This window comes from Pantherophis guttatus, chromosome 1 (assembly GCF_059756535.1).
Source record: "Pantherophis guttatus breed Tessera chromosome 1, ASM5975653v1, whole genome shotgun sequence".
In the NCBI taxonomy this organism is placed as follows: Eukaryota; Metazoa; Chordata; class Lepidosauria; order Squamata; family Colubridae; genus Pantherophis; species Pantherophis guttatus.
Window position 1 is genome coordinate 169356092 of NC_142063.1, and position 19776 is coordinate 169375867.

Sequence of the window (19776 nt, forward strand, 5' to 3'; positions counted from 1 at the left end):
AGTAACAAGAATTTAGTCTGGCAAAATTCTACTGTGTGTAAGCAAATAAAGAACTGAATTTTGGCTGAATTGTTACATGCTGTTTTTGGCTTTGCCTGCCATATATTTTCCTATAAGAATAAAAAAAAACCCAATTCCTTCAATCTCCTTTCATAGGACTTAATTTCTAAGTTCTTAATTATTCTGTTATCCTGTCCACTTACTTCAATCTTTGGTTTTTTAGTGAATACAGTTTTCAAATACAGATGTTAGTTTACTCCCAGAGTTCTGGATTTTAAAATCCATATATCTTAAAATTGCCAGGGTTGAGAAACCCACATTTAGTGCCTAGAACTGAACTTTATCTCACCTCATGTGAGGCTACCCTCAAGCTTGATGAGCACTCTTGGAAAATGGCTCTTCAGCCAGTTACTTATCCAACTTAATAGCTACACCATCTTGTCAGCATTTAACTGCTAACCAGACAACAGAAGATTCTTAAAGTAGCTGGCTTTTCTACTAAGAGCTGCAGTGCAGATCACTCTTCTTTATGGTTCCAAACAGCTACACCTGTGTTCCCAATACTTCCATTCATTCAAGCACCTTGGAAAACATAGGCTAATTTTCCATAGGTACTGAATCAAGCCAAATCCTCTGGACTATTTTAAAGAGTTTAGGACTTCTTAGCATTCTTCCTCAAAGAGTTTGAACCTCTGTAGAACCTGAAATTCATCAACTCAGGCAGTAACTCTCATGTGGGCGGATGGTGCCATTTTGGCTATGTAAGAAGCCATACTCAGGAGAAAATAAGCCGGCTGGGTGATTTTGGGCCAGTCCCTCTCTTCAGCCCAACCCACTTGTCAAGGTGGTTGTTGGGAAAACAGGAGGCAAGAGTATTAAATATACTTGCCACCTTGACTTATATCCTATTTTATCCTGTCTCATTTGTGTGTGTATATATATGTATATATATATAAAGTGTTTTTCTATTGAAGCACCTAGTCTACCCCAATATGGGAGGCAGCATACTACTTCCCTTTCACCTTTCAGCTCCAATCCAGGAGCCCTCAAGCTGGACAAACCATTTTATACCAAATTTGTATTTGCTGATAAAGAAAGGGAGACTAGTATAGATCTATTTCAAGCTATTTAGCTCTCATCAGCTAGTCATACCCTTACAACTGCCTAATATGCAGGCAGCCCAAGTTCGAATCTGAGTAAGGGTATGGCTAGCTGATGAGAGCTAAATAGTTTGAAATAGATCTGTAGTCTCCCTTTATTTCTTTATCAGCAAATATAAACTTGGCATTATACACACACACACACACCATGTTTTCCAGAAAATAAGACCGTCTTATATTTTCTTGAACCCTGAAATAAGTGCCTTGGCCTTATTGCCATGCACTCAAAAGCTCGATTGGGCTTATTATCAGGGGATGTCTTATTTTTGGGGGAACAGGATATATATATATATATATATATACATATACATACATACACACACATACACATACATCTATATCTATTATATATACATACATATACACACACATACACACACACATATATGTAACGCACACCTTTAGATTTTTAAAATCCCACCATTATTATTTTTATAAGGGCCCATGACATCACATTTACAACACCTTCCCCCAATTTACCTGTGGCATTTAGAATCCATTTCCTCCCCCCATCAACCCAGGGCCTGACAAACATTCTCCAGACAATGTCAAGGGCATCTTTTAGTATGTATAAGTCAAGAACAGAGCGCAATATCAACCAAGTATCGTATCTTCCCCGAAGAACTCATGGGAACGTTTTCCTTAGGATTGGCGAAGGGCTGAATCATAGGAGAGTAAACCCTCCTGCGTTTCCCAGTACAAGTTCAGCTCAGGAAAGGAAACAGACAAAAAGGAGATCTGAGGGCTCCTTGGCGCGCTCTAAGCTCGGTGATTTTTCTTGCAGGCGTTTCTGCGAGGTAGGTAGCACTGACGACGTTACCTAGTTCGGGTAACGAAACGTCTGCCAAGAAAACAAGCGAGCTCAGAGAGCACCAAGCACGTCAACCCTGAGCTACAAAAATTCTCCTTTATTGGGAACGGGGAGGCTGGCTCCGGGGCCAAGCTGAAGGGGCACAAAGCCGGGGCTTCGTGTGAGCAACAGGCAAGGCGAGGCCGTAGAACCGAGAAGGGTCTCCAGATGCTCCTCCCTCCAGCTCCCTAACACGAGACTGAAGTTTCTACAGTCCAGCCGGTCGGAAACTCTGCCCCGCGAACCGCCTCGCTCTCTCTCTCTCTCTCTCTCTCTCTCTCTCTCTCTCGCTCTCTCCGTTCCGAAGGTTTCGGGAAGGGATTCCCGCGCTGTAACGACCCGCACGCTCCACCCCCGCCTTCTCACACACCGAGCAGGACCCCCCCCCCGCCTCTCACCTGAAGTCTCGCGCCCGCGCTTTAATTGCCCAAATCACCGGCGGCTTCCCAGGCACGCTGGAACCAGCTGATTCACGTAAAGAGAAAGAGGCGGGGTTTGCTGGGCCGAAGGGGCGGAGCTGACCTGGCGAATTAGGTGGGGAAGCTGCAGGAACAGAACATGAGGACGGGATCTTGAATGGGACAAACTAACGCAGAAGCGTGAGCTAAACCGCTACTAGAAAGGGGGTAATAACACGGCTGAAAGTGGCTCTTTTATTTTATTGAAAATACAAGAAGCGAACAAAAGAACAATTCTCGTATGATCTGAAGAAATGACAGTTATTGGCATCTTCTTAGAATGGCGTACATTCCTTTTTTGCCTCTTTCTATTTCAGAGATCATGAGCAAAATCAATAGTAAAGCGACCAAGTCTAGCTTGGGAAGCTGCGACCTCTAGTGGGCATCAAATAGAATAGACAATTCTCCCTCGTTGCTGCCCTCTGGCCGTAATGTCGCTTTTTAGTAGGCTCTGTTCAGCGCCGGTGCCTCTTTTGTTTGGGAAGCTTGTGTTTGTTTTCAAAATACCGTCAGTGCCCCGTAGACAGGAGTTAATGAATACACACCATTGTGCGTGCTTTAGTACTGTTATCAATGCTGAACATTATAATTGCAACAGAAATTGGCAGGAAGTTGGAAAGGTGCAAGGGTTCTAATTTGTGCTTAAACCCTGAACGTAAGTGACCAATACTACCTAAAATATAGAGGGCTTTTTAAAAAAAAAAGTAAATTCAGCTTTGCACTGTTCAGGAATGCCAGTGCATTCCAGTGCATTCATTTCTGAATGAAGCCCAGTGAATTTTCAGTTTTAGTTTTCTTTGCTTTCATAATGTTGGGAGTTGAAGCATTTTGTAGGTACTGTGAGCCTTCCTGAGAGCAGGAATTTGATATGAGTAATTACTGGTGAAGCAGGATACAGGAAATACGTTATAGGCATGAGTAAAGCTTACCACCTAGATAACTACATCTATCAGAAGGAAAATCAAAGAGTCAAAGCATGTGAAGCTGGGAAGAAAAGCAGAAGGAACTGACCTGAGATTAATCCTCTTGTACATAAAACAAAGCAGGCACTGTGATAGACAAAGAGGGGACACAGAATAAATCCTTAATTGTCTGCCTACACTCCCTCAAGCTGTGCTACCAGCTGTATAAATCATAAATACACATAATTATAACTATTGCTGTATTAGGGGAAGTAAACAGTAAAATGAGACCAGCATGCACGAACCAGTCTGCATTTAATCATATTTTACCAACTGGAAGAGATGAAATATCTCAGGTTTTTTTGAAATAAAAAACAGAGAAAAGTTCCATGCTGTAATACTTCAAGAACAAAAACATGGGAAAATTGTAAAAATTGTAATATGTGTGCACATGTGCCTTCAAGTCAGTGTTGGCTCCTGTGATTACCTGGATAAGTCCCTGAAATTTATTTGGCAGGATGTTTCAGAAGTGCCTCACCCATTGGCTGCTTCCCAAGAGCGAGAAAGAATGACTGGCCCAAGATCACCCAGTTGACTTCATGCCTAAAGCAGGACTAGAACTCATAGTGTCCCAGTTTTTAGCCTGGTGTCTCAACCATTATTGTACACCAATAGGCAAAAAACTGATGCCATAGTTTCAGATCTTGTTATTTTACCATAAGCCCCCAAATAGTTGAACATTCATTTTAAACACCTCCCACCACCTCCCCTCAAGACAGTCCCTAATGCCCTGACTTTTCATTGTAGCCTTATCCCTTGTCCCCACTGGTCTCTAGGCAAATGATTTGTGCAGCTCCCATTGAAAGGTTCAAATAATGCAAAAGAAGGGTTGCCCCTTGATACAGGCTAAGTTCTGGAGCAGCAAAGTTAGTCTGTTTCATAAGTATCACAGCTTTGAAAAGGAAGCCCACAAACTGCAAAACATACATTCTCCTATATATTCATACTTTTCCCACTGATAATTTGTGTTGGAAATTAACATAATATTTGGAAACATGCACATTATCTGGAACAATATTTGGTAAACTGAAAGAGTTACACAAAAAATACATTTGAAATGTTAGCCTAAAACTGTAGAAGAAAGGGAGTTCTTATGAGTCATGAGAGACCTCGTGCAAGTCATATGAACATTCATACATTTCCAATCTTTGGTAAACACAAAAGAATATGAGAAACAGAAAATCAAGCAGTTTAAGGGCCGAAGAAAATGGGCGACATTTTATGTGGAAAATTTTCCAGCCCCAAGTGCCAATGCTGCCATTATGAAGAGAAAGATTCATCACAGCAAGACAACATACAATCAAAAGGAGAACTGAAAGTAAGCAGTTTCTTATTTATGACAGGGAGAGGCATGGGCTAAATCTCATGAAGTAAAGGAAATTTCTTGATTGGGCTGCATATTAGCTTCACAAAATAAGAAACATTAGAGAAAATAAGGTGATAACATATTAGATTGACTAATATATAAAGTTAGCCAGATGCTTGTCTTTATAAAACACAGGATGCATATGCATATTTATAGTGCATGGTCTTTGTATATGCAATACAGGTAGTCCTTGAGAGTTTGTTTAGTGACCATTCAAAATTACACTGAAAAAAGTGACTTGTGACAATTTTTCACACAACCGTTGCAGCATCCCCGTGGTCACATGATTAATATTTGGCTGCTTGGTAACTGAATCATATTTATGACCGTTGCAGTGTCCTAGGGTCAAGTGATCACTTTTTGTAACCTTCTGATAAGCAAAGTCAGTGGGGAAGCCAGATTCACTTAACAGCCATATTGATTATTTAATAATTGCAGTGGTTCACTTAACAACTGTGGCAAGAAAGGTTGTAAAATGGGGCAAAACTCACTTAACAGCTGTCTTGCTTAGCATCAGAAATGTTAGGCTCAATTGTGGTTGTAAGTTGAAGAATATCTGTACTGAATCCTTAAAAGACCTATCCATTTAAAGGCCTAGCAGAACAGACCTGCTGAACTCTGAATGGCTATAAGGTGGCAGCCAAAACATACAGAAAACTAATTCATCTGGACTTTTACCATATCGAAGTATAACCTACTATATTCTCATACTATAATATAATTCTGTCACAAATCAGCTAAAAAAAACCCAGAGGACTGATAGCACAAAAAATATGGGAAGATCTGATGAATAAGCACATATCTTATGGGGCTCCCCTTGAGGAGTACCCGGAGGCTCCAACTGGTGCAGAATGCGGCCGCACGGGGGATTATGGGAGCGAGGGGTCGCTCCCATGTGACACCTCTCCTGCGTGAGCTGCATTGGCTTCCAGTGGTCTTCCGGGTGCGCTTCAAGCTGTTGGTTACCACCTTTAAAGTGCTCCATGGCATAGGACCTGGGTATTTGCGGGACCGCCTTCTGCTGCCGATAGCCTCCCACCGACCAGTACTCTCCTACGAGGGACTCCTCAGGGTGCCGTCAGCCAGGCAATGTCGGCTGGCGACCCCCAGGGGGAGGGCCTTCTCTGTGGCAGCTCCTGCCCTCTGGAACGATTTGCCCCCGGAGATAAGAAGGATATCGGATCTCCGGGTCTTTCGCCGTGCCCTGAAAACTTTTCTTTTCCATCAAGCAGGGCTGGCGTGAAACACCCCCCCTTTTTTTATAGTTTTTTAGTTTTTTAGCTTTTAATCTGTCAATGGGTTTTAATTCGAATTGTTTTAAATTTGGGCCAAAGTATGTAATTCTTTTAATAATTTTAAATTTTGTATTGGTATGTGTTTTAGTTCTGGCTGTGCACCGCCCTGAGTCCACTAGGAGAAGGGCGGTATACAAATTGAATAAAATAAAATAATAAATAAATAAAATAATATCCGTTATTGAAATGTTATTAATTCACCCAGCCAATTTAGAGCTCTAAGAAGGATGCAATAGACAAGGAATTCGTTGCATCCACCATAGTTCCATAATTTTCAGAAATCAAATCTGGAAGAGCTATCAATTCTGTTTCATCCAGAGCATGAATTTTGGTGATGAATTCTTGTGGGAAAGGACTTCATGCTTTACATGAAATGAGCTGTAGAAGACATTGTTCATCAAATCTGTGTTTGAATATGCAGCTTAATTTATTCTAGGTTTGATGGGTTACAATAAATGTAAATAACAGATAATGCCCATAGTAATTTCAGTTAACTCTCAATCACAAATAACATGATACACACATATGTATATATGTAAATATAAGTGTGTGTGTGTGTACACATGTATGAATGTATGTCTTGGAGTTAGAAAACAAGGAGAAAACTTTGGTCTTCTCAATTAGTATATGAAAGATGATCCTTTACCAGGCAGAACAAAAAACAATTCATTTGAACTTTAATTATGCGCTCAGATAATCTATCACCTTTGGATTCTTGCTTTTAACTTCCTTACCTCATGAAAGATCTATTAAACTTAATTAATTTTTCTACTGAATAATCTTGCTGGGCTCACCAGGAAGGATACTTCTGGCACATTAAACATTCTGTATTCTACTATTAGCAAAGCATAATCAGTGTAGACATGTCTCAGAAGTGACAATGACAGGTCTTATAAGTGAGCAATTGTCTGCAATCACAGGTTCAAGTGAGACAAGAAATGTCATCTGAGAGCTGTTTTTGAGTTTGGGAGTCTGAGAGTCTGTTTTCAGACTTGGAAAACATGTAAAGGGGATACTTTTTGCAATCATCAAAGTATAACTTTCATGTGTTAATTGATTCACACATAGTGAACTGTTGGGTCAAAAAACGTTTAAAAAATCTTAGAACTGAATGCATATGTTCTCTATCTCTCTCCACTGATACTCAAGACAAGAAAAAGTCTCCCATTTGGGAACGTTTCATCCTACTTGCCTCTTGAGACACTGAGTGAAGGTCCTCACTCCATGGTGTGCAAAGGAATCAGCAGGTGAGTGTTCTGCAATGAATAAAAAGCTTTATAAGAAGCATTCTAGAATGAAAACATTTGAAAAGCTAATTATTAAGGTACAATAAGATCATCTCAGCTATAAAAAGTAACTCTGTTAAAATTAGAGCATTCTTTGCACTTATTGCAAATCCATAAATATTACCTGGAAAGTTGTTATACTACTAAGTGAAGAAAAATAGTTTCACGGGTGATGCGCAATGTATCCAACAACTATTTAATCCAAATGGATCCTCACACTAATGCCTCTCAAAAGCTTTGACTCTGTGTCTGCATGATTGCAGAAATGAGAATTTAACCTTCAGTCGAAGTAGGTTTCTAGATTATATGCCATGCCATGTTTCACTGCAGAAAGGGGAAGGAAAACTTTGTTTTTGTAGTTTGAAGAAAGCAAATATTAGCATGTTTTATCCTTGAAGGCACCATTTGGAGACATGCCTCCTCTCTCCACATATTTGGTAGACTGTTTGACTGCATAAACAAAGCTATTATTATATGTATGAGTAAGTCGATTTAGTTTATGTATTGCATGGTACTGAATTACTTCAATGGTGGTAGATTTATAGATTTGATCTGTGAATTCAGTTATTCGGTATAGTGAAGAGACATATTATATTCTGTCCCAATAGAATATACAATCAGCTGGTAGCTTTGAAAGTCATCAGCCTAAATACTGAGGAGGGAATCCCTTTTACAGCCATAAGAGAAGGTAAGAAATATGAATACCCCATTGAGTCTGTGTGATGAATCATGACCTGAATATTGTGACCAGTTAGGTTGAACTAAGTATTATTATTATTACAGTATTGAATCATTATTTTGATGCCTTTGACTCAGTGGTGACTCCCGCTAGTCTGGATGAATCCCTGTAGTTCTCATGGCAAGATTTCAGAAATGGTTTGCCATTGCCTTTTTCCTGGGGCTACGAGACAATGATTGGTCCAAGGTCACCTAGCTGGACTAGAACTCACAGTCTCCTAGTTTCTAACCTGCTATTTTAACCACTACACCAAACTGGGTCTCTTTTGTATTAGGCTTTGAATTTGAATGTATTAATTGAATTTATTAATCTTAGAAGCAATAGAAGGCTATATTGGTATTTAAACAGAACAGTGGTGAAATCCAAATTTTTTTATTACTGGTTCTGTGGGAGTGGCTTGGTGGGCATGGCAGGGAAGGATACTGCAAAATCCCCATTCCCACCCCACTCTGGGGCCAGCCAGAAGTGGTATTTGCCGGTTCTCTGAACTACTTGAAATTTCCGTTACCAGTTCTCCAAACTGCTCAAAATGTCTGCTACCTGTTCTCCAGAACCTGTCAGGACCTGCTGGATTTCACCCCTGAAACAGAATCAGTTGTCTACATTTCTGAATATTTTGCTCTTCCCATCCCAGGCTTACAATCAGATGCACACATATATGTGTGTGCATATATAAACAAGAAATATTTATATAGTGGGTTTATTACCCCTGAGATATACTGTAATCAGGTAGAGTAGAAGTTTATGCTACTGCTGTCTAAAATACCTGCAGATGCTCCAGGCTATATGTCCCTACTTGCACCTAACAAATCTGCCCACACAACTTATTTTTTCTGGCATGTTCCCATCATGTTGCCTTCATCACATTCCAGCCCATTAAGGAAACAGGCTTTAAGTTGTCCTTAATTGTGTTAAGATCAAAATATTCCCCCTGCCCCTGTCATACACACCCCAATTTTGACACTATCCAAGGACAGCCCCAAGATGTGCAAAATCTGCTAGGTTTTGTTATCCCTAGGATTGGAAGGAAGTCACTGAAATGATTGCAGTTAATGAAAATGCTACTTTTAGGGGTTTTTTTTTTCCTGATTCAAGAATTGGTAGAGAACCCTATAACTCAGTGGTAGAGACAGACTTATTTTTGCTGTGTTGAAAGGAAGGCTTCTGAAAGCATGTTTATATGATATATTCAGCCAAGCTTTGTGCCAACCGTAGGTGAATTCTTTGATCTAATGCCAGTCATCATTACAAACTGAGGCAAACTCCTGCTTGGGAATAAACAAAACCTTGGCCAGTATCCCACCCACCTACACAGGGATGGGGCAGCTTAAATATTTGCTTTTTAAAATTTTAACATTGAAATTAAAAGCAAACAAAGAAACAAAAAAACAATGGTGTATCCCAGTCACTACACATCTTGTGTGAACAGAGTCACTTATGGCATGTACATATTTACATAACCCCTGTTTTGCAATCACTCTTTCTTTCCTTCTCTGTTTACAAATGCTAGAAGGATGAGTTAACCATAACATAATTCTGGCTTCTTGGTCCTGAAGACCATAGCTGGTGGCTAAGAAGAGGCAGGAGACATTCTACAATAAATTCTGGTACTTCCTGCTTCAACCAAAGACCACAATGCTTCAATCAACGGTTTATCTTCTAGACAGTCTTTAGCAAATAGGTCCTGGAACCACTGATTAATTCTGGAAGGCAAAACAGGGAAGGAGGTTGAGACAGGGGATGAAGTTTGTTCCTGTTGTAAGAGATTGTCTAGGATAAAAGCTAGAAACATCTGATCTGATGGAAAATTTCCTGAGAAGTAAGCTAACCATACGTAGTAATTTCATTGTGATTATTCCGGTATGATTCTGATTATTCCTGTGCTGCAGCCTAAGCAATCCAAGTAATTTACAAACATCCCCCTCCAAAAAAAAAAAAGGCTCTGCAAACCTGCAAAGGAATGGCAGTGAGGGTTTAATCATCTGTAACCATCCACAGGCAAAGGGGGAGCAAGTTCAAATAAGTAAACTTGTGTTCTTATTTTGATTGCTGAAACACAGCTTTAGACATCCAACAAACCCTTTTGTCAGTACAAAAGGAGGAGGAGCTTCTGAAAGTCCACTGATCATGACCTCTGTCGTGGCATAACTGCCTGTTAAGAGTTTATTTAACCAAGAGAAGGTTTTAAGAAACTTACATTTCATTTAACAAACCTCCCACCCCCCACTTCAAGCAATTTTAATTTAACAATAATGCATTTCAGCAACAGAATAGCAACACTTTTCCAAGAGTGTGATAGCTGTAGAAAGAGAACCATGTTAGTTTCTCGTGGCAAAAAAAGTAACAAGAGTCTGGTAGCACCATTTCTAGCTAACCAACTTTATGAAAAGGCTTACATTTTCATAAGATGTAGCTCACTTTATCAGATGGCTAAATTGATATAATATGTTAAAAAACCCTACCTTGCTCTTTGTTCCCCAGGCTATGGGGTGAAATGATCATTTAAACCATTCTGGAGCATTCATTCTATAATTAGGATGACCCAGTTTGATAATCTCTTGTTCCAAATTCCAGGGGTTGAAACATCCCAGGGATATTACAGTTCAGAGTGATTACAGGAAGGTTGGGTCAGTCTCACTGATCAATCAGAACTATGTCTGACAAATCAAATATGCTGAGAATGAGAAATTTGACAAGTTGAAGAAGATAGGAAGCTAGGAATGCAAGAGAAAAGCCCACTGCGTTCAGAAGAAACAACTGAGCAGGCGAAGCAAGCAAATGAATTGTAATGAAATGGCCCCTTCTAAATTATGCACTGTACATTCCACAAGCATTGTCTTCTTATTTTACCTCTTTTAGCTGCTTTAACTTTTTAAAATGCAAAGAATTGAATAAGGTTATATGATTTTACTGCCCCTTCCCCCCCCCAAATAACAGCGCAAACTATTAATGCTGGATGAAGGGACTTTCCTTTCCATCTACCTGTCTGCCTTCTGGTTCGATAGCACAAAAGCTTGCATGTTTCTTCAAAGAAGAGTTCTAGGAGGGAATAGTCTAATAACAGATGAATATGTGCGCAAAACTGTACCAGGGTCCTGTGACTTGTAAAATGCATTTCAATTGAGTGTCATTTTTTGTTCAAACAATTTTAATTATTGGAATGCACATTTTTTGAAGATGTAAATAAAATGTTTTAAAACCTAGTGGAAAAAAAAGGAAATATTCCAGCCACCCATGACTGCCTTGGTATCATCTAGGTTGTTCAACTGTTTTCTTTGTCCCTGCATCAATGTGATTGTTGTATCTGTGGTCCTAGTTTCCCTCCTCAGGAGCCTGAAACATGCCAATATTGTGCTCTTTCATGACATCTTCCAGACCAAAGAGAGCCTGACTTTAGTCTTTGAGTACATGGTGAGTGGCTTTTCATCAGATTTGTTCATTTGCTTATTGAAGGAAGCAAACCCTCTTGTTTTTCAGTGCTTCACGGGATTTTACAGCAGTATGGAATGGATTCATCACAGTGAATGTTGCTTTCTGCATGCTTTTGACCCTTGTCCTTGAGATTGGCCTGCTCTCGTTTGTATTTTAAGGTCTGCCTTATGTGACCTGAAGCAAGCAGGAGCTGATTGTTTTCGCAATTACAGTCAATGCATTCAAGGTGCTCTTTTCAAAGATTTGTTTCCTAAATTCAATTCACTGCCTTTCCATCGCTTCTCAGGATTTTACCATTCAACTTTATCATTTTATGTGTCACTATCTTGATTTTTTTTTTTGACCCCTCTCTGTGGACATCTCTGATTTTTGCTTTTGGACAGTTCAAATATTTCTCAGCCTCCACCCATTACATGTATATCATATGGTGCTATGCTTGTAAGTGATTTGGGAGAGTATTATACAAAGATTTAATCCAGAAATGAACAATGAAGAAAGCAGATAGAGGTTTTCTTCACCTGGTTTCCCAGCAGAGGGTTTCATGGGGTTGACTAAGAAGAGGTCACTTTCTATTCAGTAATTTTTTTGTTTTTCAAATGTAGTTGAGTTGTACTTTGATAAAGAACTTGCAAAAAATTTCTGGACTTGATAATTAACTCTTATTTCTTCTGCATCTATTTAGCATACAGACCTGGCCCAGTACATGTCTCAGCATCCTGGGGGCCTTCATCCTCATAACGTTATGGTATGTTTTTGAAGAAACATGTATGTTAAAGGCATGTATTATGAACAAACATTATTAACAAGCTTAGCATATTAGGGTTACCAATTTATTTTAAGTATATATTTTCTCTTTCTTGCCTCTAGTTCCAACTGTGTGATTATTTTGTATTAACAAGTATGAAACAGAAACCAAGATTTATTTTCTTTCCCCGTTGCGGAGTTGAAGTGCACTTTCTTGAGTCAGTCAGCAGAAAACTGCAACTGTCCCCATTGTTAATCCCTATCCTGCATCACCTGATTTCACTCCAAAGAATGGATGACAAAGCCTCACAGATTTAAAAACCTGGAGGCTGTTTTTGGATGGTGTGGGAATCTGCTTTGTTTATAGTTTCAGACAAGATTAAGGAAATGTGATGAGGATAGGGCAGAACAAACCTGTTGCCAAGACATGCTTCTGCTGTTATACGCAAGCAGGAAAGACTGTATTAATCTCCAGAATGCCTTCATAATATGAAGTTTGGATAACCTGTCAGGTGCATACAGCCTTCCACCCTGCATATTATAGCCTTAGCCACTGATTCTTAAGACTATATTCTCTCCTTCCTGCCCCCAAGGATGTCAAATGATTGCATGAAATGTTTGTGAAGTGTAATGCTCCTGTATTACACTTTTGTCCTTCCTCAAGCCCTCACCAAACAAAGTTACACCATATTGCTAGCCATTCGTTTATGATCCCAGAATCCAAAATCAAGAAAAAAAAATGCTTATTCTTCTTAATATAAAGATCCTTCACCATGGAAATCTGCAAAATAAATCCCCACCATGATACAGATCCTCGATTTACGACCACATGGAGCCCAAAATTTCTGTTGCTAAGCAAGACATTTGTTAAGTGAATTTTTATTACCTTTCTTGGCACAGTTGTTAAGTGAATCACTGTAGTCGTTAACAAGGTTGTTGAGTGAATCTGGCTTCCCCATTGACTTTGTATGTCACAGGGGTGCAAAAGGTGATCATATGACCCCAGGACACTGCAACCATCATAAATGTGAGTCAGTTGCCAAATGTTTGATTTTTGATCACATAACCATGGGGATGCTGCAATGGTTATATGTCATTTTTTTCAATGCCATTATAACTTCAAATGGTAATTCTTGTAAGTCAAGGACTACCTGTATTCTGATGGCTTTTGATTCATTATTTAGTCACTAATGCATCCCCAAATTTAAATCATGATTAAACAACTGAAGTTCTGCTTAACTGCTTGCTTTGTTGTTGTTGCTTTATTTTCAAGAAGGAAGTAATTCAATATCTGTTTTCAAAAGAAAACACATTTTATCCAGTTTATAAAGAACTCATTATTTAAAGCACCTGTAGTGTGCATGTGGATGAAACCATGGATTTCCCCCCCTTTGTGATGTTAGTTGTTGCATTTCATGTACAAAGATCCTTTGGAGGCTGTGACAGTGACAGCATCAGAAAGGGGGGATTTGAAGTCCTCCAGGGTCTTACAGTGCATGAAGTCATTTTGACAGAGCACTTCGGTTCAAACATCATTTTCACCCCCAAACCATCAGGAACGTTCTGGGGCCACTTATATCCTCGGTGTTATGTCCATATATGGGCATCCCCGCCGGATTGGCTAGTCCACCAGCGGGAGATTTGAAGATCTGTCATTGGCCGGCTTGCCTGCCGACTCCCTGTATAAGGCGAGCCCGGCAGCACAGTCGGCTGTCCTGTTTCTCTCTGAATAAAGTGCTGAACGGACCACTAGCTGCTCGCGTATTCTTTCCCTGCGCCAATCTAACACTGGCGATGAAGGATTTCAAGAACCACAGTGAAGAACCTCATGGCACGATCGCCACCCAGCCCGACTCAACAGAGCAAGTCACTGAGCTGGAGTCACTTAGAGCTGATAGCATGAGAACCATGGCAGTGCCACAAATCTCGCTGGGACCATTCAACCCCGATCAGGAGAAGTGGAAAGCCCATATGATTAGGTTGCGCCAATTCCTGACTGGCAACGGCTATGAAGACCTGGAGGACAACCGCAAACGAGCCTTGTTCCTGGCACATTGTGGATCGGCAGTCCTGGAGATGGCCATCAACCTTGTGGCACCCCAGGACATCGAGACCATGGCATGGAACGACCTCCAAGACGTCCTCCAGGAACACTATGCCCCAACTGGCACACTGATGGTGAACAGATTCACCTTCAGCCAACAGAATCAGCAGGAGGGCAAATCCATAAAGGACTTCATGGCAGCACTGCGGAAGTTGGTTGCCAACTGCGAGTTTGATCACGTGGACAACGCCATCCGAGATTGCATCGTTTTTGGGATGTGGGACATCTCCCTGCAGAGAAAGTTGCTGAACAGGAGAAAGGTCTCGCTAAAAGACGTAATTGAAGAGGCCACAGCCACAGAAACATCAGAGGTGGCAGCGGCAGTGATGCGGAGAGCCAAGGCAGTCCACAGAATTAAGAAAGCCCCCCAGACCTCATCCGAGGAATCCACCATGGGATCTGAATCGGACGAGGAAATGGCGGTCCATAAGGTCTCCAGACCACCAAGACCACACAAAATGGCAACTGAGGGGAGAGCTGTGCCAGCTGCAACGGCGACCACGTGAGAGACAGATGCCGGTGGAGAGATGCGACCTGCCGCCGTTGCCAACGAAAAGGCCACATCGCTGAGGCCTGCAGAGCTCCAGAACCAGTCAGGAGAAAGCCAAGCCGGAAAACCGCAATAACCAGAGGACATCCAGACGGTCCTATCAACCAAGGCGCGAGGGAGACGGGTACCCGTGAAGCAGAGCGGTCCACCAAACCACTATTGCCCACACCGATGACCACAATGCCACAAAGTTCATCATGACGGTGCACGTGGAAGGGACTCCATGTGCCATGGAAGTAGATTCGGGCTCAATCTACTCCATTATGGACTGGCAGCATCTCAAAAGGCTGAAACTGCAGATCTCAAAGAGCCAACTGCAGCTGCTTCACGCAAGGCTCGTCGATTTTGGTGGAAACCCCATCGGGGTCCTGGGGAGAGCTTCGCTGAGTGTCAGCTACCATGGCTTCAAGGGCGACCTACCCATCACCATCGTTAAGGACAGCTGCCTGACCCTGCTTGGAGTGGAGTGGTTCGAGCCTCTAGGGCTCTCAATCAAAGGAATCCATCAGATTCAGCAGGATGAACTCGACAAGCTCCTCGAAGAGTTCAAGGATGTCTTCGACGGCAGCTTAGGTAAATTTTTGGGGAGACCCATCTCTTTCAATTTAGATACCTCAATCACCCCAATTCGGCTCAAGCCTCGCAGGGTTCCATTTGCACTTCGGCCTAAGGTAGACGCTCAGTTGGATAAACTGATTGCCCAAGGCATATTGGAACCAGTCGATCATGCTGCATGGGAGACCCCCATTGTGACCCCACTGAAGCATGATGGATCTGTGCGCATCTGTGCTGACTATAAATGCACCATTAAAAGGGTATTATAGCAGAGCGCATACCCAGTACCAGTGGTGCAGTATCTGTTGCATTCACTCGGGAGTGGGACCATATTTGCAAAACTGGACCTGGCCCAGGCTTACCAGCAACTGCCAGTTGACGAAAAAACTGCGGAGGCTCAGACTATTGTCACTCACCGGGGCACATTTAAATGCAACCACCTTCAATTTGGAGTCAGCGCAGCCCCTGGCATTTTTCAATCGATGATGGAGTGCCTTCTCCAAGGCATTCCAGGGGTGGTGCCGTACTTTGATGATGTACTAATCTCCGGCACCTCCAGATCTCAACTCTTGGAACGGCTTAGGCTCACCCTAAAGCGGTTCCAAGAGAAGGGTTTGCATGTGAGGAGAGAAAAGTGCATCATTGGGGTCCAGGAGGTCGAGTTCCTGGGCTATTTAATAGATAGCACTGGCATACACTCCACCAAATCTAAGGTCAAGGCAATTCATGAAGCTCCGGCCCCCAAAAACAAGCCAGAGCTTCAGGCTTTCTTAGGATTGCTAAATTTCTATAGCGTTTTCCTTAAACAGAAAGCCATGATTGCTGACCCACTCCATCGCCTTCTGGGAAAAGCGGCCCCTTGGAAGTGGGGTAGAGCCGAAGAAACCGCTTTCAAGAACGTCAAGGGGCTCCTATCCTCAGACAGCGTGCTGATACAGTATCACGAGACGCTTCCGCTGGTATTGACCTGCGATGCGTCTCTATATGGAGTCGGGGCTGTCCTCAGCCACCGACTGCCCAACAACACGGAAGCCCCCATCGCCTTCTTCTCTAAGACCCTGGCGGCAGCTGAGCGCAACTACAGCCAGCTGGATAAGGAAGTCTTGGCCATCGTGGCTGGCATCAAGCGCTTCCACGAATACTTCTATGGGAGGGCATTCGAAATCATCACTGACCATAAGCCCCTCCTCGGGCTATTTGCAGGCGACAAACCAACACCGACATATATGTCACCAAGGATGACGCGCTGGGCCATTTTCCTCACCGGGTATTAGTACACTCTCACACACAGACCCGGTAAAGCCATCAGTAATGCGGATGCCCTCAGTAGGTGCCCAACGCAGGAACCGGTGGAAGACCCCACACCCACCCTCGGCCTTTTCCAATCGACAGAGACCTGCAGTGCCCAGTATCTTCCACTGACATGCCAGCCCACACGAAGAAGGAAAAGACCCTCAGGCAAGTCATGTCCTGGGTCCTGAGGGGTTGGCCAACAGAAAAAGTGGGCGAAGAGTTCAGTCCTTTCTTAAGAAATCAGCAAGAACTCTCAACTATGAAGGGCTGCCTACTCTGGGGCGACAGAGTAGTGATACCACGACCGCTGCAGAAGAGGACCCTGGAGAGCTTTCACATTGGGCACCCGGGCATCGTGAAGATGAAGGTGCTGGCCAGAAGCTACGTCTGGTGGCCCACCATAGACAAGGACATTGAACATTGGGTATCCAGATGCGCCCCGTGCCAGGAGGTCAGACCAGCACCAGCACAAGCCCAACCTACAGAATGGGAGACACCTAGTGCCCCCTGGTCCCGCATTTACATTGACTTTGTGGGGCCTATGGCAGGCAAATACCTCCTCATCGTAGTGGATGCATTCTCCAAGTGGCTGGAGGTCATCCAAATGCCCACCATCACCACCGAGGCAACCGTCCGGGCCCTGCGCAGACTCTTTGCCACCCATGGCATTCCGGACGTCCTGGTGTCAGACAACGGGCCACAGCTCACCGCCAAGCCGATGGAATTGTTCCTGGCCAAGTTGGGCATCTGCCATGCCCTCATTGCACCATACAGGCCGGCTGGAAATGGACAAGTTGAGAGGATGGTGAGGCTCACCAAGGAAGCCCTCACCAAGATGGGCACCGGGGATTGGCAGAAGAGGATCGATAAATTCCTCTTCACGCAGCATATCACCCCACACGCCACCACACACAGAAGTCCAGCCGAATTACTCATGGGGAGGAAGCTGAGGACACCATTGGACTGGCTACACCCCCCGTACAACCCCCAAGAACCAGCGAGCGGAACCCGGCTGCCGTGCACCTTCACCGTGGGAGACCCGGTCTACGCTCTCAACTTCCGCGAGCCTCCGAAGTGGCTGAAGGGAGTGATCAGCAGAACAACGGGCCCGAGGTCGTACCAAGTGGAGCTGGGAGACAGGCAGTTCCGGAAAAGGTGGAGGGAAAGCGGCGGAAACGGCGAAAACCAGTCTGACAAGGTAGGCCTATACCACCCCGACGAGGTAGGCTTGCACCACCCCGACGAGATAGGCTTACCACAACCAGATGAGGTAGGCCTATGCCACCCCGACGAGGTGGGCCTACAACACCCCATCCAGGTAGACCTACCACACCCAGACGAGGTAGGCCTACACCACCCAGACGAGGTAGGCCTGCGCGACCCCGACACGGTAGGCTTACCACAACCAGATGAGGTAGGCCCTACAACACCCCGCCAGGTAGACCTACCACACCCAGATGAGGTAGGCCTACAACACCCAGACGAGGGAGACCTCCGACACCCCGGCAAGATCGGGCCGCTCCAAACCGGCGGAGCAGGCCAGCTACCACCACCGGAACGCGAGGACCCCCAACGACAATCATGACGGCTGCAGCGACAACCGAGACCAAGGACCCGGACGACAGTGGATGCCTCTAGCACTGAAAACCAGCCACAGAGTGAAGGGAAAAGAACCATCGACTTACCGGGTTCCTGGCGTCCAGTCCTGATCAGCGGCGAGTTGCAGGTGCCAAGGCATCGTTCCCCGGGGCCGCTGTGGAGTCCTGAGAACCCAGCCGGAGGTGCTGGGCCGGAGCCTGCACACTCGATGGCCGAGTTCCAGACGGTTCCAAGACGGGAACAGGGAGAGATAAGAACCTCGTCTGCATGGATCGACAGCGAGGCAAGAAGTGATCTGCACAGATCAGATAGGACGGGGAGGTGCCCCGCCTAACTGCGCGACTACGTCACGTACGTGGCCATTGGAGAGACGGACTAGGAATTAGGAGGGGAGGGGTGTTATGTCCGTATATGGGCATCCCTGTCAGATTGGCTAGTCTACCGGCGAGAGATTTTAAGATCTGTCATTGGCCGGCTTGCCTGCTGACTCCCATTATAAGGCGAGCCCGGCAGCACAGTCGGCTGTCCTGTTTCTCTCTGAATAAAGTGCTGAACGGACCACTCGCTGCTCGCGTATTCTTTCTCTGCGCCAATCTAACACTCACCACTGCTCAAAGTATTCCTCATCAGTCCACCTGCACCCCCTGCACAAACATCTGTAAATAATCTATGCCTTTTCCACACCCTCCATGTTTACATGTTTCTTTCTTACTAAGTACAAACACAGCTGATTTCCGTGAACTGGCAAACTAGTGGTGAAGTTTCATGGCAGGTGGAAGAACATCTTTTTCTTATTCTATTATTTATTCTTTAGTTTCAAGGATAAAATACAAAACAAAGAAAAAGAAAGAAAAAGAAAACAAACTAACAAACATTTGATATCAACAAGAAAAACAAAAAACATGTGTACAACCCCCCTAAATATCAAATACATTATTGACAACTAACATGAAACATTATTGTCAACATTATTGACAACTAACATGAAACATTAAAAAAAAAATTCCACCCCACTGAATGCTTACAAATATATCAAAAAGGTCTTCAAAAAAATTGCACTTTTCTATATCTGATAAAAATACTATTACTATTACATAAAAAGGTATCCCTGATGTTGAAATCTGTCTAATAATTGGATTGACCCAACTTCTCTCTCTCTCTCTTTCTCTCTTTCTCTTTCTCTCTCTCTCCTTCTCCCTCTCCCTCTCCCTCTCCCTCTCCCTCTCCCTCTCCCTCTCCCTCTCCCTCTCCCTCTCCCTCCCAGGGAGGGAGCTAGCCCCAAACCCTGCTTTTTCTTTTGCATCAGATTTCTCAGACTTTTTTTCCTTTTGTATTTATTTAGGAAAATCCCCAGGCATCCTAATATGCTTATAAAACAAGGCA

General features: G+C 43.5%; 2 protein-coding genes across 12 annotated transcripts in view; one reads left to right on the forward strand and one right to left on the reverse strand.

Annotated features, from left to right (window-relative positions):
• The window catches only part of ALS2 (alsin Rho guanine nucleotide exchange factor ALS2), a 61907-nt gene extending 59392 nt beyond the window's left edge, over nt 1-2515 (reverse strand). For 4 of the 10 annotated variants that reach the window (XM_087885082.1, XM_034430938.3, XM_034430929.3 and 1 more), the window contains exon 1: nt 2409-2507. The gene's annotated coding sequence lies outside the window, so the exon portion shown is untranslated. Of the gene's footprint in view, nt 1-2408 lie in introns of all 10 variants that reach the window. The other 6 variants (XM_087885116.1, XM_087885112.1, XM_087885094.1 and 3 more) reach the window with 3 other exon arrangements.
• Nucleotides 2289-19776, forward strand: part of CDK15 (cyclin dependent kinase 15) — a 43021-nt gene continuing 25533 nt past the window's right edge. For both annotated transcript variants that reach the window (XM_087885118.1, XM_034430962.3), the window contains exons 1-5: nt 2289-4748; nt 7241-7338; nt 7986-8065; nt 11433-11527; nt 12231-12293. In XM_087885118.1, the coding sequence (XP_087741244.1) occupies nt 4638-4748; nt 7241-7338; nt 7986-8065; nt 11433-11527; nt 12231-12293 (447 nt within the window). In that variant the 5' untranslated portion in view covers nt 2289-4637. The remainder of the gene's footprint in view (nt 4749-7240; nt 7339-7985; nt 8066-11432; nt 11528-12230; nt 12294-19776) is intronic.